Source organism: Danio rerio, chromosome 10 (genome assembly GCF_052040795.2).
Source record: "Danio rerio strain M-AB ecotype USA chromosome 10, GRCz13ab, whole genome shotgun sequence".
NCBI lineage: Eukaryota > Metazoa > Chordata > Actinopteri > Cypriniformes > Danionidae > Danio > Danio rerio.
The window spans coordinates 36,024,206-36,046,708 of NC_141030.1; the positions used below are offsets into that span (position 1 = coordinate 36,024,206).

General features: G+C 36.4%; 1 protein-coding gene across 2 annotated transcripts in view; it reads right to left on the reverse strand.

The window, feature by feature from the left end:
* Window positions 1-22,503, reverse strand: part of uvrag (UV radiation resistance associated gene) — a 225,592-nt gene that overhangs the window by 16,160 nt on the left and 186,929 nt on the right. For both annotated transcript variants that reach the window (NM_201069.1, XM_087269117.1), the window contains 1 exon segment: window positions 938-1,029. In NM_201069.1, coding sequence (NP_957363.1) covers window positions 938-1,029 — 92 coding nt within the window.

A 22,503-nucleotide genomic window follows, 5' to 3' on the forward strand; every position in this document is an offset into this window, starting at 1 on the left:
AAAAGAATGGATAGATAGACACAGACAGACAGACAGACAGACAGACAAACAAACAGACATACATACATACATACATACATACATACATACACAGACAGACAGACAGACAGACAGACAGACAGACAGACAGACAGACAGACAGACAGACAAACAAACAGACATACATACATACATACATACATACACAGACAGACAGACAGACAGACAGACAGACAGACAGACAGACAGACAGACAGACAGACAGACAGACAGACAGACAGAGAAAGATGGATGGATAGATAGATAACATTTCAACATCCACTGAAAAATATTGTGGACAAATATAAAAAGAAAATATAAAAATATCTACAAACTGTTACTTTCTTATTATTTCCTCTGACAAACATGGCTACAAATATGAATGAATTGCGAAATTGAATATCAATGTAAATGTAAATATTGGTTACCCACCACTAATATAAACATTAATTATGCTCATTCATATTTCAATGGAGATTATAAATACACATGAATCAACTACGGAATTATAAAAAACACAAATCCAAATGAAAAATCTGAGTTAAAATATAGGCATAAATAATTAAAATATTTCCACATTTTCTGTGGAAATAAAAACGGCAAATAAAAATTCAACTTATTAAAAATGCTACTATTTTAACATTGTCCTAAAAATACAGAGTAAAAATAATGTTAACACTTCTGTAAAAACATTATCGATATGTGAACAAATGAGGGAAGTATGAGAAAAATGCATAACATGTTTCTAAAATTGTCTTCAAAAATGTAAAGCACTTGCCATAATGTTACTAAGGAGTTGTTATAATGTTCCAGGCGGTTGGTGTGTCGTTACAAAGATCCCTGTCTATAGGAAGTCTTTGGGATTTTGAATATGTACATCCATACCTTCACATAGAGCAGTATTAATGCTGTAACTTACCATCGTACGAGCAGCCCATGCTCTAGGAAGTTCTTCAAGTTGGGTAAAGTCTGCCGCAGGTCCGGTGTGGAGAGTCCATGCTGATACCTCAACTGCAGAAGAAAAACACACACAGCAAATGTGTTTGTTACAACCATCATCACCTTTCTGAACGATGAGTGTTTGATCACCGTATGGCATCAGCCGGGCATCATGCCATCAGCAGGTTAATGCATTAGTACACGCACACACACACACTACACACACACTACACACACACTACACACACACTACACACTACACACACACACACACACACACACACACACACACACACACACACACACACACACACACACACACACACACACACACACACAAGGATTTTTCCATCTGCAGATGTTTAAGTTATTTAGTCTGCATACTGCAGAGTCTCTGACAGAAGACATTAACCAGCTCCTGGTTCCCTGAAGTTTCAAATTAATATTTAATAAAGATGGGAGCATAAAAAAAATTACTTTTCAAAGACTGAAAGCACTCCCAGAGCTTTTTAGGCATGTTTACAAGGCCAAAAACACTCAAGATTTTCACAACTTTAGAGCTGACAAGAACCTTTGAATAAAAAACACAATGTACATGATTCCTATACACAGATTTGATTCATTTTTAAAGCTTATTGTATGTATAAACCCTGTTTTCATTTATTTTCATGTAAAGCGTCTCGTGAAAATACTTTAACTCTATAAAACTCTATAAAAAGAATAACAAATATTTTTTTTATTATATGACTACATAGTAAATATGTACAATAAAATAATTATATCATTTTATTAATTATTAATAGTTTCATTTAACTTTTATTTTATATTTAGTTGTCTCTATAGTCTATCCAAAAAGTAATAAAATAAATAAAATAATTTTTTTAAATAAAATAAACAGATATAAAATAAAATGTAATAAAAATAAAATAAATAAAATAAAATGTAATTAAAGTAAAATAAATAAAAATAAAATACAATGTAATAAAATAAATAAATAAAACTAAACAAAATAAATAGAATAAAAAAGAATAAAGTAATAAAATAAAATAAAATGAATAAAATAAACTAAATAAAAGTAAAATAAAATGTAATAAAATATATAAAATGAAAATGTAATAAAATAAAATGTAATAAAATAAAATAAATAGAATGTAATAAAATAAAATAAAGAAATAAGTAAAAATAATATACAATGTAATAAAATAAAAATATAAAAAAATGTAATTAAATAAAATAATTACAAATAAACAGATCTAAAATAAAATGTAACAAAATAAAATAAGGTAACAAAAAAATGAATAAAAATTATTAATTAAAGAAAATGTAATTAAAGTAAAATAATTAAAGATAAATTAAAATTTAATAAAATAAATATATAAAATAAAACAAAATGAATACAATAAATATAAAGTAATATTGTATGTAATAAAATTACATAAAATAAATAAAATTTAAATTAAATGTAATCAAATAAAATAAAAATTATTATTGTGGTATGATCAAAATCCCAGTTAGGAAGATCAGACAGATACCAGATATAAAAAAGTCAAGCTGTCTTCACATGACAATCTCAGACATTTACGGCCTCGTAAAAACGCTGACCTCTGTAACAAAAAGAAAAAAGCAGCAGCAAAAACTCTTACTTTTATGCAGCAACACAACCCTTACAGAAAAGACACACTCACCAAATGTAAAAAGGAAAGAGAGCACAAGAAGAGGAGGTTTGTGTGGAAGAAAATATGAGACTGATCTACAGTATGTGATCGAAGACTCAACAAGCTTGAGCATTTTATTTCCCCCTTTTGTACAATCACTCAGTCTAATACATTGGCCATCAATGCTCAATGACATGGTAACACCATCACACAACTACAATAATACACCGTGTGTGTGTGTGTATCTGTGTGTGTAGAGATGGAGTGGGATGTAGGAGGGGAGAAGACAAAGATAAGAAATAAGGAAGTGCAGGAGTAAGAAATGGCACACATCTGGAATCAATGAAAGACGCGAAATGAAAAAAAAAAAAACCACACACACACATATCTCTTCCCAACAAGCGAGATTTTCTCTTGCTCTCCTTAAAGTCCCACTCAAAACAGTATTAAAAATAGCATCAATATTTTATGTCTTAAAGGGGACCTATTAAGCAAAAATCACTTTTATAAAGGGTTTAAAAACAGTTGTGGTAACATTGTGTGAACATAAACAGCTTCTAATGGTAAAAACAAATTAATTTTATTTATTATAATCAGACTTGATAAGACTGCAGAAACACTTTGATTGACATTCTCCCTTTGCATGTGTCATCAGAGGGGAAAAGCCCCGCCCACAAGAGATCCCTCATTAGCAAACAACATTAGTCTTGTTTTTGAATTTGCCACTTGAATTTGCCACACACAGGTATTTGCAGCCCCACCCTCTTTTGAAAACAGCACAATCTCATTTGAATTTAAAGCGACAGTTACCAAAACGCCTGCATAGTGTCCATTTCAAAGAGTTATAAAGCATTATTTGTGTAGTATTTTGAGCTGAAACTTCACAAACACAAAAAGGGACATTAGAGAGTTGTTTTACATTTTGTAAAAAGGGGCATAATCAAGCGGCAACATCCCGCTCTCCCTCGTGAAGCCAATACAGAAGTAACTGAAACTGCAATTCCTCGACTCGCCTTTGGGGGCTGGCTTCAGGAAGTCCAGATGTTCACTGACTGCAATAGCCAATTTTACAGCTGATAAAAACATGTTTACAGACTGGTACAAAAGATGGCTTTGGTGCATATAGCTATGATTACCCTTCATGACAACTGTGTGGGGGATGAAGTTTTTTATAACTCATCCGTTTCGTTTTTATTAAGTTGTATTAAGTCTGCATAATTAAGGGCGTGGCCACTTGAGTGACAGCTAGGTCTCGCTGCTCGCCGTCATGTCATTCTGGCTGATAAGGTGCTGAACTTGGCATATACATCGTATTTTTGTTTTGTTTTGCCTTTTGGAATTATTTCCTACAATTATCAGATGATATGGCATGTTGTGCACTTAAATGGGCTAACAAACCATTCACGTGGCCTCCATTTACCAGGTGAGTGATATTATATACTTATATACCATAAAAAATGTATTTGTTTTATTTAACATAAATTATCATTTATAATTTTCTTTATAGCTGTAATGCACTCCAGAATCTGACAGATTGATTAGCTGTAGGTTATAAAATATCCATCTGAAATGTTATCATACAGTATTATGCCTGGGTTTAATAAATAGCCTTGCATTTACTCACACACACAACATTTTAAGTGTTTGGAAGCCCTTCACGTTTTCCTCATGTAGAAAAACATCATTAGAACAATGTTTAGTTGGTTAATGTATTACAACAGTGCTTTTAAAAAAAACAAAACACTTAATTGGTATAGTACACAGCCAAGCACATGTGGTCAGAACACAAACGAGTCGCAGATAATGAAGTATGAAGTGTTTCTCCCAAAGAAAAGCCAGTCTAAGCATCTTCGCTCAAGCTCTGCCTCTTTGCCCTTGTTTGGTATTCCACGGTTGGTGCGATGATGTCGAACAAAATGGCAACGGTTGGCCACGCCTACTTGTAGCTTCATTTGTGCTCCTCAGATACCTATGGGTGACGTCAAGGATACTACATCCATATTTTCCATGTTATATCAAAATTTGCTTTACAAGACATAAGCATGATAAATATGCAGTTTTAAAATATTAAATGATTTTTATGACATCACTGAGCACTTCAACTTTTCGTTAGATCTGTTGACCAATCAAATGCTTTCTAGTATCTGGAATGTTCCACTCCTTACAAGAAGCAGCTGAAATTGGTCAATTATTTACATACAGTTTACTGAGCGGTTGTAGTGGAATTTACAGATAAACTTGAATCACGCTAAATGCTATATTATAAAGTCAGACCTTCAAGGATGTGGCGATCGCTGAATTTAACGTCAAATAAAAGCAAATAGTATGTGATATTCAGATTTCCTGCATATTTTGGGCAGCCGGGACTATAAAAATTCCTGCCATGTCAACTGCATAATTTCACATTCAAAAACTTTATATTATGCGCGAACAGAATGTGCTCGTCCGATGTGCAAAGCCTCAAGTTGTCAATACACACTTTTCGTCTGGTGTGATATCCGCGTCATGTGACGTTATCGCAATTCACATTCAAACCCTGTATGAATTAGGCAGCATGAGTATCAATCATAAAAAGCTACTATTTATTGTATATATGCATCTGTCGTCATAAGCGTAGCCTTCTTTCTCACTCTCTTGATATAACACACATACAAAAGCAAAGACGCTCTGCATCACTTCTATCAGCATGTTCATATGGCAGTAAAACAACATGGACGACTTTCAAACAAATATGATCAAGAAAGCTTTAGGTGTAAACTCTTTCCGTTTCTCGCAGTGTTTTCTTTATTTGAATTACAAAGATCAATTGTTCTTAATTGAGTAAATGTGTATATTTTTATACGATTTTTTTAAATGCAGAAAAATGTGCAAAAATAGTCAAATTAGATGCAAAAATCGGATTTTTAATTTTTTTTAAGGACATAACAGTAAAGTGGGCAAACAGTTAGACTCAGCGTTGCTATAGACTGGCTTTTATTAGACAGAACAACTCTGTCTGGCAGAACTGCGATAAAACAAAACGTTACTTATCTATATCTAAAAAAAAGGCAAAAGTTTATCTATACGCCTCTGCCGTTAAACAAAGCTGCGCATTTCATGCACTTTAAGGCACTTTTCAAAAACTTTGGTAATAAAACCATCCAATTATATCAGCCAACCATTCCAAATAACCGAAATGCCAACTACAAAGACAATTTAAACCATAACCAAAAATTCAATCAGTAACAATCTATTCTAACAACAATTTAAGACAAAACAGCGCCTGAGGTGAAATGCAACAATACCATTCTGTTTACTTTCAAAGAAGAGCAAGTGCATGAGGTCTGAAGGGCAACTAATGTATCAAGGGGGTTTCGTGACGAACATCTGGTTTATCTGACCGCATGGCAGCGCCCGACGCATGTCTTCATAAAACCTGATCAATCATCAGAGCAGCGACGGATGAGCCGCATGTGATTTCAATTACACTGATCCCGCTGCCACGATGACACTCCTACAGGCCAGGAATTCAGCAGAGATGCCAGCGCTGAGAGATTAATACTCTGGAAAACGGAGGAGGAGGTGATAACTAATGACAAAATGGAGCAAAAGCCATTTCCTTTAAATGGTGAAGCGGTGAAAAGAAGTTCTATTAGTATTTAATTTTTTGTTAAATTTAAAGCTGAAATTTAATAAACCTATTAGATGGAGAACATTTATCAAAACAAAAATGTTAAATCTTAAAAGTTAACTGAAGTTTTAATAGTTGTTAGTTTAATAATCCCAAATTTTGAAAACCATAAATAATAACTTGACTTCTAGTTGGTTATTTGGAATCAGAAGTGGCTTGTATGAAAGGCAGTTCTTGCAGGACTCCCAGAGTTCATCACGATTCTTTGGATTCATCTTTAATGCCTCCTCCTTCATCTTACCCCAGACATGCTCAATGATGTTCATATCTGGTGACTGGACTGGCCAATCCTGGAGCACCTGTAAGGCTGAAGTGTAAGGAGCGCTATCCTGCTGAAGAATTTGCCTTCTCCAGTGGTTTGTAATGTAATGGGCAGCACAAATGTCTTGATACCTCAGCTGTTGATGTTGCCATCCACTCTGCAGATCTCTTGCACACCCCCATACTGAATGCATGCCCAAACCATATTTCCTTCACCAAACTTGACTGATTTCTGTGAAAATCGTGGGTCAATGCAGGTTCAATTAGGTTTTCTGCAGTATTTGTGAATATTGGGATGCAGTTCAGCAGATGATTCATCTAAAAAAATATACCTTCTGCCACTTTTCCAAATGATCAACTAGAAGTTATTATTTGTTGCTCTTATCGACGACAAGACTTTTGTCAGGATGTGTATGCATATACTGTATATCTAATATAAATAAAGCAGAGATAAAAACAACATCAAAAAACATTAAATAAAAATTAGAAATTCTAATTAATAGATGAATAAAAAAATTATAAATAAATAAATACAGTTACAAGACACAGTTTCTAACCAGTTTTTTTGTTTATGTTGCTTATAAATAATGCTGAAATAAAATATAAATATTAACTAAATGAAAATTGAAAATTAAGTAAATGAGTAAAAATAAATGCGTTTCAGCAATAAATAAACTAATACACCTTAAATGATTTGCCAGTCATGCTTAAATAAAACAGCACAAAAACCAACCTGTCTAGAAAACAATTATCAGTATATTTATTATAATAAAACATTACATTTAGGCCTTTTTCTTTTTTCTATATCATGCAAATATAACATAACAATCATTTCAAAACCCCAGTCTTTGTGTTCATCATGCTATTTCCGTTTCCTCCCTCCAGCAACCTGACATCACTGTGAATGTGTCGTTTCTTTTCAATAAAAGCCCCCCGGATCAACGTTTTGTTTCTTTACAGAAGGCACCGCTCCAAGTCTCCAATGGTGATGAAATGGTCAGAACCAAAAGCCTTATTCATTCACGGATAAAAGTACACCTCTGGCTCCAACCAGATGACCATGTGCTGGGATCCTCATGCGGACCAAAAGGGGAAAAAAAAGAACTTTTGGAAGTACGTGCCAACAGCAACAGCATTCCTATTAGACTCAGAACGGGGTGTACCACTTACGCCTGGCCCACAGCCTAAATCCATATTTGTTCAGTGTTTCTCTGACAAAGATACTGATTAGATTAAAGCCCGAAGTCAGTGAGAGTTTCCAGAAAAGTGAAACTGAAAATGAAGTAGGACGGACACGGTTGAGCGGCCAAACACACAATCCGATCCGACCCCCTTGTAAAGCGTCAATGTTTTTTTACGAAGCGTCTCTAATGCTGGGAAATGTGGCTTTTGCTCTGTGGTGATGAAGACGATCATTATCGGTTTGTCTGATGAGCTTCCCTGATGAGTCCTGTGCTCTCTTCCAAAACCTAAAAATTGCAAGCTTTGCAGGAGGATAAAATACCTTTTATTTAATGGCGCTTCATACGTTTCACAGTAAAGACAATCATAGGATGGACATTCAAACAACCTAATTTATATATTTATATCTGTTATTCGCAGATGATGTTGTTCTGTTGGGTTGATCGAACATGGACCTTTAGCATGCGGTTTAATGAAGTGTTACTCGGCTGGGATGAGAATCGGCACCTCCAAGTCCAAGCCAATTGTGCTCCACCGGAAAAAGATGGTTTGCCATCTCCAGGTTGAAGGAAAGTCCTTACCCCAGGTGTAGGAGTTCATGAGATCTTGGGGTTTTTGTTTACAAGTGAGGAAGAGATGGAACGTGAGATAAACTGGCGGATTGGTGCAGCGGCAGCAGTAATGTGGTCGATGGAGGAGGGCTTGGGGAAGACCCAGGACACACTAGCTGTCTCTCGGCTGGCCTGGGAACCCCTCGGGATCTCCCCGGAGAGCTGGAGGAAGTGTCGGGGAGAGGGAAGTCTGGAGTTCTCTCCTAAGACTGCTGCCACTGTGACCCGGCACCGGATAAGCGGACGAAAATGAGATGGGATATATTAAACAGTGATTCTTGATTATTTTAAATCAGATCTCTTTTCCCTAAAAAAAAAATGTAAATGCCTAACAACCACTTCTGGCTTGTTTAGATGAGCTTACACTTTGTCTCTCAAACAATTTTTACAATTTAAATGAAGCAATTTTATTTGGGCACAAAGAAAACTCTTTGTTAAATGTAAATGTGGGATCTTTGGCCCCACATATTATCCAGTGTGCAAGAAGTCTCTGTGCTGTGTTTGATGAAAACTTAAAACTTGACAATAATCTTGACAGTCTTGCTCAGTCCGTATACCCCCTCTCGTTTACTGAGATCTTTTGATCTCAATTTACTTACAGTGCCTAAAACACACCTTAAAAAATGAGGTGATCAAGCATTTGCAGTTGCTGGCCCTAAACTGTGGAACACTCTACCAATTCACATTAAACTTTTCCCTTCCATCTCTGTGTTTAAGTCCGTCTTGAAGATCTTTCTATTTTCTCTCACTTTTAATACTCCTTGATCACTGTTTTCTTTTTTTTTTATATGTTAAATGTTTCTTTAGTATTCGGCTTTCTTCTCTGTCTTTAGTACTCCTATTTACAGCAATTAGATCAACTTAGGTCATAATTTAAAAAAATAAAATGAAACACCCGAAATTACACGAAACTCCTGAAGAAATGTGGATAGCGTGGTGACGCAACGATTCTAATCGAATAATGTGCTATAACATGTAAAATAGGTTCACGTAAGGAACATTTAAAAAGCAACTCCTGTAAACACCTTAAATAATACAGTATTATTGTCTTATTCAGATTAAGGCAAATCATTCGATTACTGATGTCTATGTAAATGCAGTCAATGTTAGCTTAGTGAAATGTTAATATAAATCTCATGAATTTCAATCAATTGGTTTTATTTACAAAAATTGCTCAAACCTTCTAACACCAAAACTTTCTTTTGTATTTCTTTTCTGAAAATCCAAAGATTGTCAACAAGTATAAAGAATAAAAAACAAATGAGACAGAAAAATGAAAGAAAACGCAAGAGCTTATCAAGACAGCAACAACAACTAAATAAAGCAATAAAATCCCTTTTTTATTATTATTTTAGCTAAAAGTTTAGCCTTTTTTATTTCAAAGCAGAAAAACAAAGTTAAAATTGAACAATTATAGTACTGTATAGAACAGTTTTAATTATTTATTGACTTTAAAAAAATAATAAGTTTTTATTTAAAGGTTTACTTGTACTTTTACTTCCGTTACTGTTCATACTTAAGTACAATAAATATCAGCCCCTTTAAAATGTTTACTCAAGTAATATTCTAAACAGCGTCTTTAACTTTTATTACCAAAGTCATTTTTTAAATATCTGTACTTTTACACAAGTGTGGATTTCAAGTACTTTATACACCACTGGCATTTGTTTTTTTTTTCTACTATGGAAGTCAAAGGGTACCAACAACCAGCATGTTTACAAATATCTTTTTTTTTTTTTTTTATAAAAACAAATTATTAATAAAAGGTTTTAAACCGAGGGAAAGTAAATGGTTATTTTTAATATATAGAGTTTATATGTTTAATACACAAAAATAAACTACAAAGTTAAGTGGGAAGTGGGAAATCTTTTTAATAATATTATTTTCAATACAACTGTCTGCTATTTTCATATTTTTCCCCCGAACCCACAATAGAACTAATGCGATCGTTTTTTTTTCCAGTGAATGATATATTGGCACTATTAACTTTCCTACCTTTTGACTTTGTTTTGGGAACATGCCCATAATGCCTTTACATGCAGCCTTACTAGCTCAGGAACAAAGCATTTGTGTGTATCCATTCAAGGATTGTAATTCTTCCAAAACCAAGAACTGAAACGCAGCCAAAGGTGCTGATCTGAAACCTGATAGGAAGCTAAAGGAAGAGTGGAATGGTGACATCATTTGGATTGAAAGGGGTACAATCGCAATTGTTTCGACTGCAGGCTTGCGTCAGCGCGTGTGTGTGTTGTAGAGCACTATTGTAAGCATCTCCTCTATCTGCACGCCAACCCTTCTCATATCACACAACAAAATCCCTAAGCATATAAATGAATGTGTTTGACACACATACAAAGAACACTCAAGTATCATAACTAGTAGTCAATAATCACCCACCCATGTTTTACACCAAAGTGTAAATTTCAAGTACTTTATACACCACTGGCATTTGTTTTTCTTACTATGGAAGGGTACCATCAATATGCGTTTTTCAAATAATCTTCTTTTGTGATCAACAAAACCCAAATAAACCTAATAAACACAGTAAGACTATATAAACACAATCACCATATCGCACAACAACAAAACCCCTAAGCCCAAGTATATGAACGTATATATGTTGAACAAACACACACATATGCACGGACAAATGGATAGACGCAAAAACTTGTGAAGCATGTCAATAATTCAACTAGTAGACATCAATAATCCCCCACCCATGGACTCAAGTGTGAATTTCAAGTACGTTATATGCCACTGGCATTTGTTTTTCCTACTATGGAAGTCAACGGGGACCATCAAGCAGCCTTTTTCAAAATATCTTCTTTTGTGTACAACAGAACATAAACTCAAAAGTTTTAAACCACTAGGAAAGAAATGGTCATTTTCAATTTTGGGTGAACTAACCCTTTAAGACCAAATAAACACAATCACCATGTCACACAACGACAAAATCCCTAAGCCCAAGTGTATGAACAGATATGTTCAACACACTAGCACCCACTGAAGCACAGACAGATGGATGGACGGACACATGCACGCAAAAACATGTCAATATTCAACTGGTAGTCATTAATAATCACCCACCCATGTTCAACACAGAAACACGCAGGCATGGACGGACAGACAGACGCACGTAGACAAAAACTCAAGTAGCACGTCAATAATTCAACAAGTGGTCATTAATAATTACCCACCCTTGTTCAGCACACACATGGACAGACAGACGGACGCACGCACACCTGCCTGCACGCCCGCACACACACACACACAAAAACTCAAGTAGCCTGTCAATAACTCAACTTGCATGGTGTTATTTCACTGACAAATAAGCACAGTATTACAAGTCGAGAGCGCATTCATGTAATACAAGCGAGTGAAACTCTTTGCTCACGCGCCGATTTCCTTTGTTCATGGACAAAACTGCTCGCGAGCTCTCAAATATATGCTGCTCGCATGCAAAACTTCTCGTGCACACTAAAAGCACTGGCTGCTCATGTGCGAATGATCTGCTCTCGCTCCGTCAGATGATGCAGACTCACAATTTGTGCTTTGTTTTTCCTCGTCCTTTCGTGCTCTCCCGAAATCCTCCTGTTAAATTGGTTATCCCAAGAATGTTGATATGGTTTATATATTGGTACACTATTTATTAACAACACACAAAAAACTAAAAGGTAAATTCTATGATAAAGTGTTTTTGAGTGTTGAGTATACTGCCTATGTTTTAGGCTTGTATTATTTACAACTTGTTAATGAATACTTCAGCCTGTATTCATTCATTGGCTTTAGCATACTGTAGTATTAAGAACAGTTAACTGATAAAATGAAATACAAAGTCAGTGTTTCCTCTAGGATTTTTTCCAGCTGTGGTGGCAGGTCTTTCACACTAATCTACCAAATACCTATGGCGTTATTTCAAAGACAAATGGAAAAATGTGGTAAGCGCAATATTACACGTCGGGATCGCATTTATGTAATGTTAATACGAGCATGCCAATCTCTGCTTGCGCGCCAATTTCCTCTGCTCGTGCTCAAAACTTCTAGCGCGCCCTCAAACACGCTGCTCAAGTGCAGATCTTTTTGTGCGCTCTCAAATAAACACTGCTGAAGTGCGATTTAGTGCGTTTATGTAGTGAGTATGTCTCCAACATTTATTAGATTTGCTAGGAATACTTATGAATGTCTTCAATGTCTCCAACCTACAGATTGGTATTAATGAGTCCTGGAGTAAGTGAAACGGCAAGAAACTCCAGCAAGATAATGTTAAAGTCTTTGTATGCAGAATCACACCCCTTTATCTATAAATAAAGTAGAATTATGGAAACTGTGTTTATCTTAACCGAAAGCTACGTCGTGGCCTCACGCATCGCGCACCTGTTAATAAGTCAGTCAGTCTGTCAGCACGTCATCTTAAAGGGTTAAACAAACAGCGCACAGCCCTACTACGGTAACAGAAAAGTTTGTGCTGTTATAATTCACCAACCTTTGAATGCGTTTTGGTTTGATTATAACCCGCTATTAAAAACAACAACAACAATGACTGAATGTTTTGAATTAATAAGAAGCTGTAGCCGTGGCGGGATGAATTTTGGAGTGGCGGGCTGCCATGGAAGAATGAATGTAGCGGAAGCCATGAAAGTGTAGTTTTACTACAGTAAAGTGTGGTGAATTGTAGTATAATACACCCTATATTGTAAAAAAAATAAATAAATCTACAGCACTGGGTAATTTGTTTATATTACACTTGTTGTGTTACCATAGCAATAGTATTACCACAACAGATTAATTGAAGTACTTTACCATAGTGTTGTTAAAAACACTGTACATGCCAATATATGTGTTCAGGGACCCTGTGGAACAGCTTTTCCTTAAAATAAAGAGGATGACTAGGAAATGCCCTCTAAAATGTCATCAGCAATGTGGAAGACAACAGAGACTAGTTCACTTTATAAGAGGGAACACAAGACACAAATTGTGAGTCTGCATATAATCTCACTGAGCGAGCAGTGTACTGAGAACTCCGAGAAAATTTGTGCGTGAGCAGTGCATATTTAAGAGAGCGTGTGAAAATTTGCAGGCAAGCAGTGTATAATTGAGAGCTCTTGACTTGTAATACTGCTCTCATGTAATTTGTCAGTGAAATAACGGTATAAACTTGCAGTCATTAATAATACACTATTATATAACACTAACATGTTCAACACTAACATGCACGCACACATACACTGATTCAGGGATGGATGGACAGACGGACGCAGAGATAGATGGATGGACAGACACACGCATGCTCACCTGCATGCCTGCACGCGCACACGAATGCACATCAACCTGCATACCCTCACGCTCGCCTTCACTACGCACACCAGCCTGCACGCCCAAAAGTTTAACACAAAAACTGAAGCAGCATGTCAATAATTCAGCTAGTAGCCATTAATAATCACCCACCCATGTTCAACACACACACACGTCTGCAAGATAGGATGGACTTGACGGACGCAGGGATATACGGATGGACAGACACACGCATGGCCGCACGTAAGTTTACCTGCACACCCGCACGCTCACCTGCACACCCGCCAACCTGCACGCCAGCCAGCACGCCCGCACACACACAAAAGCTCAAGTAGCATGTCAATAATTCATCTAGTAGTCATTAATAGTCACCCACCCATTCCCTGGAGCAGATTACCCCTACAAAGCAATGCATTATGGGACGAAATCTGCTCCCGCAATCTCGCAAGTCAAAGGCATTTGGCATGCACATTTGATTTCATTACTTCCTTTGTTCATCCTTACGATTTTTGCTACATGTGTTTAAGAGGCGAGCACATCTGGCCCGTGAGCCCCTCGTTGGCGTGCTGCATGACGGAGGTATGCATGCTCCTCTTTCCCCCTGTGTGCTTTGCATTACACCAGCAGCATTCGCGAATTGCTTTTGGCAAACAGTACTGGGATAGATTATACAATAAACCTGGATTTTTAAGCAAACAACTCTCCCCGAGCTCAAGGACAAACAAATAAATATCCCGACCACTGTAAACGTGCTATGGGTGAAGACAGTAGGAGAGTCCCGAGGAAGTTGGCCCTGCGTGGATTGGCACATCGGTTTTAATTAAAAGAGACAGCCTGACCTGCTGACAAGTTGAAGCAACAAACAGAGCAGCTGGTGGCACCGGGGGTCTCGCAAACGGAGATTTGGAAATGTAGGAAAGAGCAGAGAGAGAGCAACACAACAGTATATTCGGTTTCTCGTTCGCACCGCAGACAGCGCTAAATCAAAGCGGGTGATGACAGACGTAGAGCAAAGTGAACTGTGGGTGAGTAATGTGTTGTTGGTGTAACGTCGGAGGTATCTGCTGCGATTTCAAATCTTGCTGAGGATTTCGATAAACATTATAGCAGCGAAGGGGCATGTGAAAGTATGTGGAAGCTACTGAATAACGAGGATTTAAAAAAACACACACTGAATTGTTGGATATGAGAGTTCTGTAATACTTTGGTTCCAAGTTCCAATTGCCACTATTAACAGCTGGATTATGAATTGCCGATTATTAATATATTGGCTGTTTAATAGCACTTATAAAATCTCAAATCCTACCCAAGCCTAAAACCTAAACCCAAATACTACCTTACTAACTATTAAAAAGCAACAACTTAGTAGTTTGAGCTAAAATTTTGTCACTGTTTTAGAGCACACTAGGTTATAGATACTCTTTAAACTATCAGTCATTCATTTTCTTTTCTGTTTAGTGCCACAGCGGAATGAACAGCCAACCTATCCAGCAGCAACCCATCACTGGGAAACATCCATACACTCCCATTCACACACATATACACTAGGGACAATTTAGCTTACCCAATTCACCTATAGCGCATGTTATTGGACTTGTGAGGGGAAACTGGAGCACCTGGAGGAAACCCATGCGAACATGGGGAGAACATGCAAACTCCACACAGAAATGACCCAGCCAAGGCTCGAACCAGCAACCTTCCTGCTGTGAGGCGATAGTGCTACCCAATGCGCTGCCAATCATATTGATAACATCTAAAAAACTTTAATTTCACAGGACCTTTAATAGTTTGTTAATACCAAGAGTTGTACTTCAATATAAAGTGTGACACAAACTTCTACACACAAATAACTAATGCTAGTTTGTTCCTATAGCATTGTGCAAATTCCACACTAAATTCTTGTATAATAATTAACAATTAGTTTTAAGATTGCTCACTGACCAAACGTCACTTGTTTTTACTAACAGCATGTGTCAAGTCATCAAGAAGGCGGAACCAGTGACTTGAAAGACACGTGTATTTTGTATTGAAATAATGTTAAACATGTTTGTCTTTCCAGGACATCCTGAAATGGCCACTATTGTATATAAAACAGATTATCTCGACTCCCTAAAGTTAAGGTCAGAATTATTAATGCTCTGTGAAATTGCACAGATAGTTCCCAGTCATTCCAATAGGAATCTAAAAGACTGGGCTAATATCAAGGATTTTGTTAGTGTTCAAGTTGGCAATTCACATTTACAAAGCTGAAAACTGAATGCTGCTTCATTTGAAAGTGACTTTTGTTGAGATGTGTTGCTCGATTATGATATTGGATAGTTATTTGGAAAATTTGACAGAAAAAACACTGTGAGCACAGTCTAACTCTTGAAAATGCTAATTCTACACAAGCTTTTCTTCATCTTCTTTTCCTCCGGATTTTCTCAGTTGTTGTTTGTCTGAGGTTTACGATTTCTTCTCAAAGGTCGTATTAGACTCAGGTCATGATAAAACAGTGAATGTATGCTGTGTATGGATGAAAGCGATATATAAAGAAACTTTCCTCTGCTGAGACTCCATCTTGACCCAAGTGCTCCAGACTCGTACCACACATTCTCCAGACTCAACTATACCAAGGTTCTTGAATTTCTTCAATGGAAGAGAAAAGCCACATAAATGAAATGTCCAGATTGGTTGTGGATAAAAGACAGGTGGTTTTCCAACTGCAAAGGTGCACAGGATACTACAGCAAATGAATGTGTCTTGGTGTCTCAGTAACATGAGAAGCTCTGGAATGAGTTAGGTCAAGACTTGAACATTTCTAACATACTGGTCAAATTTAATAGCATACAAATGTGGCGCTAGAGTAAATTTAAACGGCAGGATCTTTTCCAATTTTCCATCAAAATGTGACAAATAGACCAAAAAAATAAAAATAAAAAATTGAGATGCTTATCACCATAGCTGGTAACTTAAAAAAAAGTAATAGATTACAAAATACTCACTCCTACTGGAAAATTGTAATCTGATTACATTACTAATTACTTAATGTAAAAAGTAATCAGATTACTAATTACTTTATTTCAAGTTACTTTTGAAATATATAAATTATACCTATAAAAATAAGCTGCAGCTCCTTCAGTACTTTAATATTCACTGGAAAACATTTCAATTGGTTGATCACAGCAGCCTGACATATTCAAAAGACTTTCTCTCATCATTCCCTTGTTCCAAACCTTTTTTTTTAACACAAAAGAAGACAAGAAAACTGTATACCTGTAATCATTGACATCCATGGTATGCAAAAGCATGCACTGCAGTGTTTGGGTGTTCTTTTTTTGTCTGAGGTAATTAGTCTACTGAAATGTGTATATCCCATACATAGCATGAAGCTAATCGGTCAGTGTTTGTCGAGTGACTTGCGGTTTTCAACTGGTATTGCTGCAAAATGCGAGCGCAAGCAGTATGTGCTCCGAATATGTGTGTGCAAGTGTTACATACCTTCCTTAACTTTTTAATGGTCTAGGTGGAATGAAAAAAAAAACATTAAGCCAGTTGTAATTATTGCTGCTTTTATAATTTATAAGGAACAACAACACATGAAAGTGCTATTTAAGTGAACTTGTTCACTATAAATAAGCTGTGTATATTTAAATGCCTTAGAAAAATAAAGTTTCACACAAAAATAGTTAGAAATAAGACCAGGATTTCACAAAAAATACATATATATAAACCAAGTTTAACAGACATGAGGACAAAGGGAAGGGACTGTGCCAAATAAAAGAAAATAAAAAATCAACTAACTAACCTATTCAACTCGTTCTCTAGAACTACAAAATTAAACAAAAAGCAAACCTTCAACGGCTGAGATGTCGTATCTTACCTACTCTCTCCTTCCAAGTGTGTGCACCTCCATTGAAAATAACAAACTTGCACGCACAAAGGATAAATCTGTGAACAGCTCGATAGGCAGCTATGCTTCTCTTCACATTCAGAAGATTCATTCACTCTTAGACTGAGTTGGACCTTTGTGTTTTGGGGCACCAGTGTTCTTCTTGGTGTATTGTCATAGAATGCCTACTATGTTAGTTGCTGGTCGAGTTAAAAGAAGTCGAAAGTTCTTTAGAGGCTGGACATAGACTGCATTTCACAGCAAATCAAAGAACTCTCTTTATTTCCACTTGAAGTATTAGGCACTCTCATCAGCAACAATTTCAGTTCGCTTCCTTCAGCACTTTTTAAAGCTCATACTTATTAACGGACGTTGAAGCGAAAAACATGATCTAAAAGAAGCCTTTTTTCCTTCTAAAAACAATATTTGTAATGCAAGTAACGCAATTACATTGACTTTAATAACTGTAATCAAGTTACACAAATTGAAAAATAATTAGTTACATTACTGCGTTCCTCAACAACGTAATTAGAATACAGTAATGCATTACTATGGAAAGTGTTACACCCAACTCTGCTTATGACTTCAATCTTATAGAATCCTGTATGAGGCAGTTGTTCCTAATTTAACAACCAAAATGTGACTTTTGAAAACCACCATGTATACATAGATTTCCAAAATAACAAAAACAATTAACAGAAAATAAGGTTCTGCTGATGTATTTTTGTTCCACCATCTTAATTGAAAGTAACTTTTCATTCCCTCTTCTTTCCGTGTCATTTTTTTCCCATTTCTGCCATGGTCAATTTTCTTACATACTAACAGCTTAAAGTGGGTCTAACTTTTCTGAGGGAAATGAGAAGCGACACAGGATATGAAAAGGCATCCCAAAAGAAGCCTCTTTTATTCCACCAGAGGTTGAGTTGATGAGGGCTTGTCATCGAAAAAGTCAAAACAGTTCAATGCGAAGGGGGCTCTGAGAATCTCTAGATAACACAGCGAAGCAGATGCTTGGGGAGCATGGATATCTGCAAAGCCATAACTTTTCATCAGCGGAGTAATTTTACAAACGTAGATGGCTGCGCAGCAACTCTGGATCCAAACTCCAGACCCAGGGACCCGTGGACCAACGCGGTGAGCTATTGCAGTAAATTAAAACACAAACCGAGTCCTTTAGGTATAGATGAGAACATTCCCTTCTTACCCTGTTTCATAAAAAATAGACACGGGGAATGGTTTTGTTGGTTGGCCGAGTTCTTGACCCCCCAAGGGACGGTAATCAGGGGCCCCGGATGGTCCCCTATTAGCTTGCAAAGGAGGAGCCAGCACAGGTGTTGTCCTTATGTTACCCGCCCAGGTCAGAGATACAAAGAGGCCAGAACCAAACTAAGGGCGCTGACGCACATAAAGACATCTCTCAAAGTGGTCCACAAACCGCAATCAACGATCACCTTTTGAATGTTCTCAATCAGGGTTCTGCTTGCTGTCTAACTTCATTTTCTTTTGTCATATGCAAGGTATACAGATCGCAAATATTGACTTCTTGTTTGAAAAAGAAAGAGATGGTAAGTGAATAAAATAGTAGCCTAACTCTATATTCTGTAGCTACACCTTCAGATTGATGGCAGAAGTTCTGGACTCCTTTGCAGCTTTTATTGGAAAAGGGTTGCACAAGAGGTCCCCTGGACATCATGTTAAGCAACCAATCACAGTTTGGGCATGAACATGTCAAGTCTAGGTCAGTACTATAACAGACAAGTGTGTAACCAATACATAATTCATTCAAGAATGCGATCATCAGATGAGTCATTGTAATTGTTCATGTAATTATTTATCATGGCAATTAAAAACACGATGTCCTTGCTCTTTCATGAGGTGATTCACTATCACAATGGCCTTGTTTCCAGGTAGACCCTAAAAGAACCTACAGTACATCACCCATAAATACAGATCCCATAGAGAACAATGGTCTGTGGGTATGATAATTGAGGTAAAACTGGCCTTGCTGTAATACTAAAATCTTGCATACAGTACAGCATATATCATCAAATTTGACTGCTTAAAGGGTATTATACAGCACAAGTACTGTATAGGAAAGACTTTTAGGACAAGCCTTGTTTCTAACCACTTGGTACTTGTTTATACTAATTAGGCCTGCACAATTAACTGAAATCTTATTGTGATCACGACTCAGGAAAAAACGCTATTCTCAAGCACATCTTAGTAGGGAAACATGACACTGTGATCAGTAGTAAATCTCTTCCAAAGCCAAGAGAACTCTCTCATGTAAAAACCACAAAAACATCAAAAAAAGAGACACAGGATATCTAACATGGCAGAAGACTGAACTGCATTTGTTGATTAAATGAGAGTAATAAATACACAATGACATAAGCACCTCACAGAATGACTTATTGCAAATGCTCGACTGAAGTTATGAGGTGAGTTTAGTGTAAAAATATGTTATTAAATGTGGTATTTTAACATGCTTTCAGATCGGGAGCAACAAAGAGCTATAGTTCACTGTGAGGCGACTCAAACAGCTGTCAAATCACAAAATGATTCTTTTTGATTTCAGGATCACATTAATTAAACTATTTGTGATGTATTTATATATATAGGTACACATTTAAAACTATCTATCAATCATTCAGATTCATTATATATCTACAGTTTCAAGATACTTCTATACAGCGTAAAGTTACACTTAAAGTCCTAACTAGGTTAATTTAGTTAACTAGGCAGGTAAGGGTAATTTTGGAAGTTATTGTATAACGCTGATTTATTCTGTAGACTATCAGGAAAAAAAAATAGCTTAAAGGGGCTGATAATTTTGACCTTAAAATGGCTTTTAAAAAATTAAACACTGCTTTTATTGTAGCCAAAATAAAACAAATAAGACTTTCTCCAGAAGAAAAAAATAGGAAATGCTGTGAAAGGAATTAATTAATAAATAACTAATTAATAATTCTCACTTCAACTGTATATATATATATATATATATATATATATATATATATATATATATATATATATATATATATATATATATATATATATTTTTTTTTTTTTACACCCATATCTAAATAGTATAAATAATAAATAGTATGGGGAAAAAAAGTACATTCAGTAGAAATGCATGCATATATTACCTATAAAGGCTAATGCACATGCCAAGTACATGTTCATAAGGGTTTGAAGGTAAAAGTGGCCTGGAGATATTTGAGGTCTTGGCTTCAGTGGAACTTGCCTTGAATCAAACATCAAAAGAAACCGAAAGCGCTCTTGAAATTTTCCCTATTGCATCTATGAGCCAAAACGTGAGTGTAAATATATGCAACAAAACACCCAAGCCATCACCAAACGTCTAAGCAACCATCCTTTAATGGACTTTCAGATTGGCCACTTGTTTAATGCAGACCTTTGAGCTGCTGAAGGCTCCAATACACAATGAAGCAGGCTTTTGTAAACCACAGCGACTGCTTGGAAACACATGCTAGGTGCTCTGGCTGCAACGCTAACAAAATTAGCCATGAAAACTTTCAGTGGACTGTGGCCATGAAGATACCTCTGAGCTATTCTCCGTCCAGATATCTCACCAGTTTTTAAGCCAATCAAAAGTTCAGATTATCATGTGAACATTATTAGCATTTATACACAGTACGAAGTACACGAAAATAGAAGCAATCCATTTCCAGTCAACACAAAGTCCAAATGCCTCAAGGTTTAACAATTTCTCGTGGTTATTTTTAAGCATAGTTTCCCCAAACATATAACTGACTGTTGACAGAATTTTTTAACAAGGACTTAGTATTGGATTTAGAGTTATTATGCTAAAATTGTTTTATTGATTGACAAATAAGCGCATGCCAATTCACAATTCTATCTTTGAGAGCTCAGGGAGAAAAAAAAGCCCTTAATGTCACCTCAGGTTTCGCAGTCCTTTTGCCCCTGATATATCAAGTCCTCTGCAACACTTTCTACCACTTCTTTTCCTCTCCAAAACTACTTATTTTCCTTTCTCCATTCTTCCCTTCTCAATCCCATAATAATAAAACACAGGTGTGCTTATGCGTTCCGGTCGAAAGTAGCCAGATGCCAACAAGCTTAATTCAAAACATTTCCAGCTATTGCGTTACCCAACCTCACACTTTATTGAGTATCATATGGACACGTTATAGAGACAACATATTTACATAATTATGGGAAAGGCTTACTGAGACGAATGGGAAATTTCATTTGGAGACCAACGGTAACAAGGGCCCCACTGTGTTTTCAGGTCGTCACAAGACAGACACACACACGTTAATGCGGCTGTATAACAGAACTATAATTAGACTGACACGGTTGACTTTCAGACAAGCGCATACTTTTCGTTCTTTCATGTGATAATGTAATAAAGGGTTGTCCGATAAAGGTTTTGCTAGGGCATCTGCTCACGTGTGGTTAAAGGTGTAGATATCTGGAAACGATGGCAATCATTATGTGATGTCATAGACTGGGCATTTACAACTTTGGCATTGTGGGGAGTTGCAGAAATGTATTTGCAATTCAAGTTTTAATATGAATAAAATTATTTGAAATGATGAAGAATTAAGAAAAACCACTGAAAATAGTGTAACCTAAAACTTAAAATTGAGAAACACCGGTTAAAAAAAATTGGTTCGTGGCGGTTTGCTGCCAAGTGTGACGGGGCTAGGAATGGAATCAGCACCTCCAAGTCCAAGGCCATGGTGCTCCACCAGAAAAAGGTGAATTGCCCTCTCCAAATTGGAGGAAAGTCCTTACCTCAGGTGGAGGATTTCAAATATCTTGGGGTTTTGTTCACGAGTGAGGGAAGGATGGAACATGAGACTGACAGTTGTATTGGTGCAGCGGCAGAAGTAATGTGGTTGATGTACCAGTCCCTTGTGGTGAAGAAGGAGCTGAGCCGAAAGGCAAAGCTCTCTATTTACCAGTCAATCTATGTTCCTACTTTCACCTATGATTATGAGCTCTGGGTCA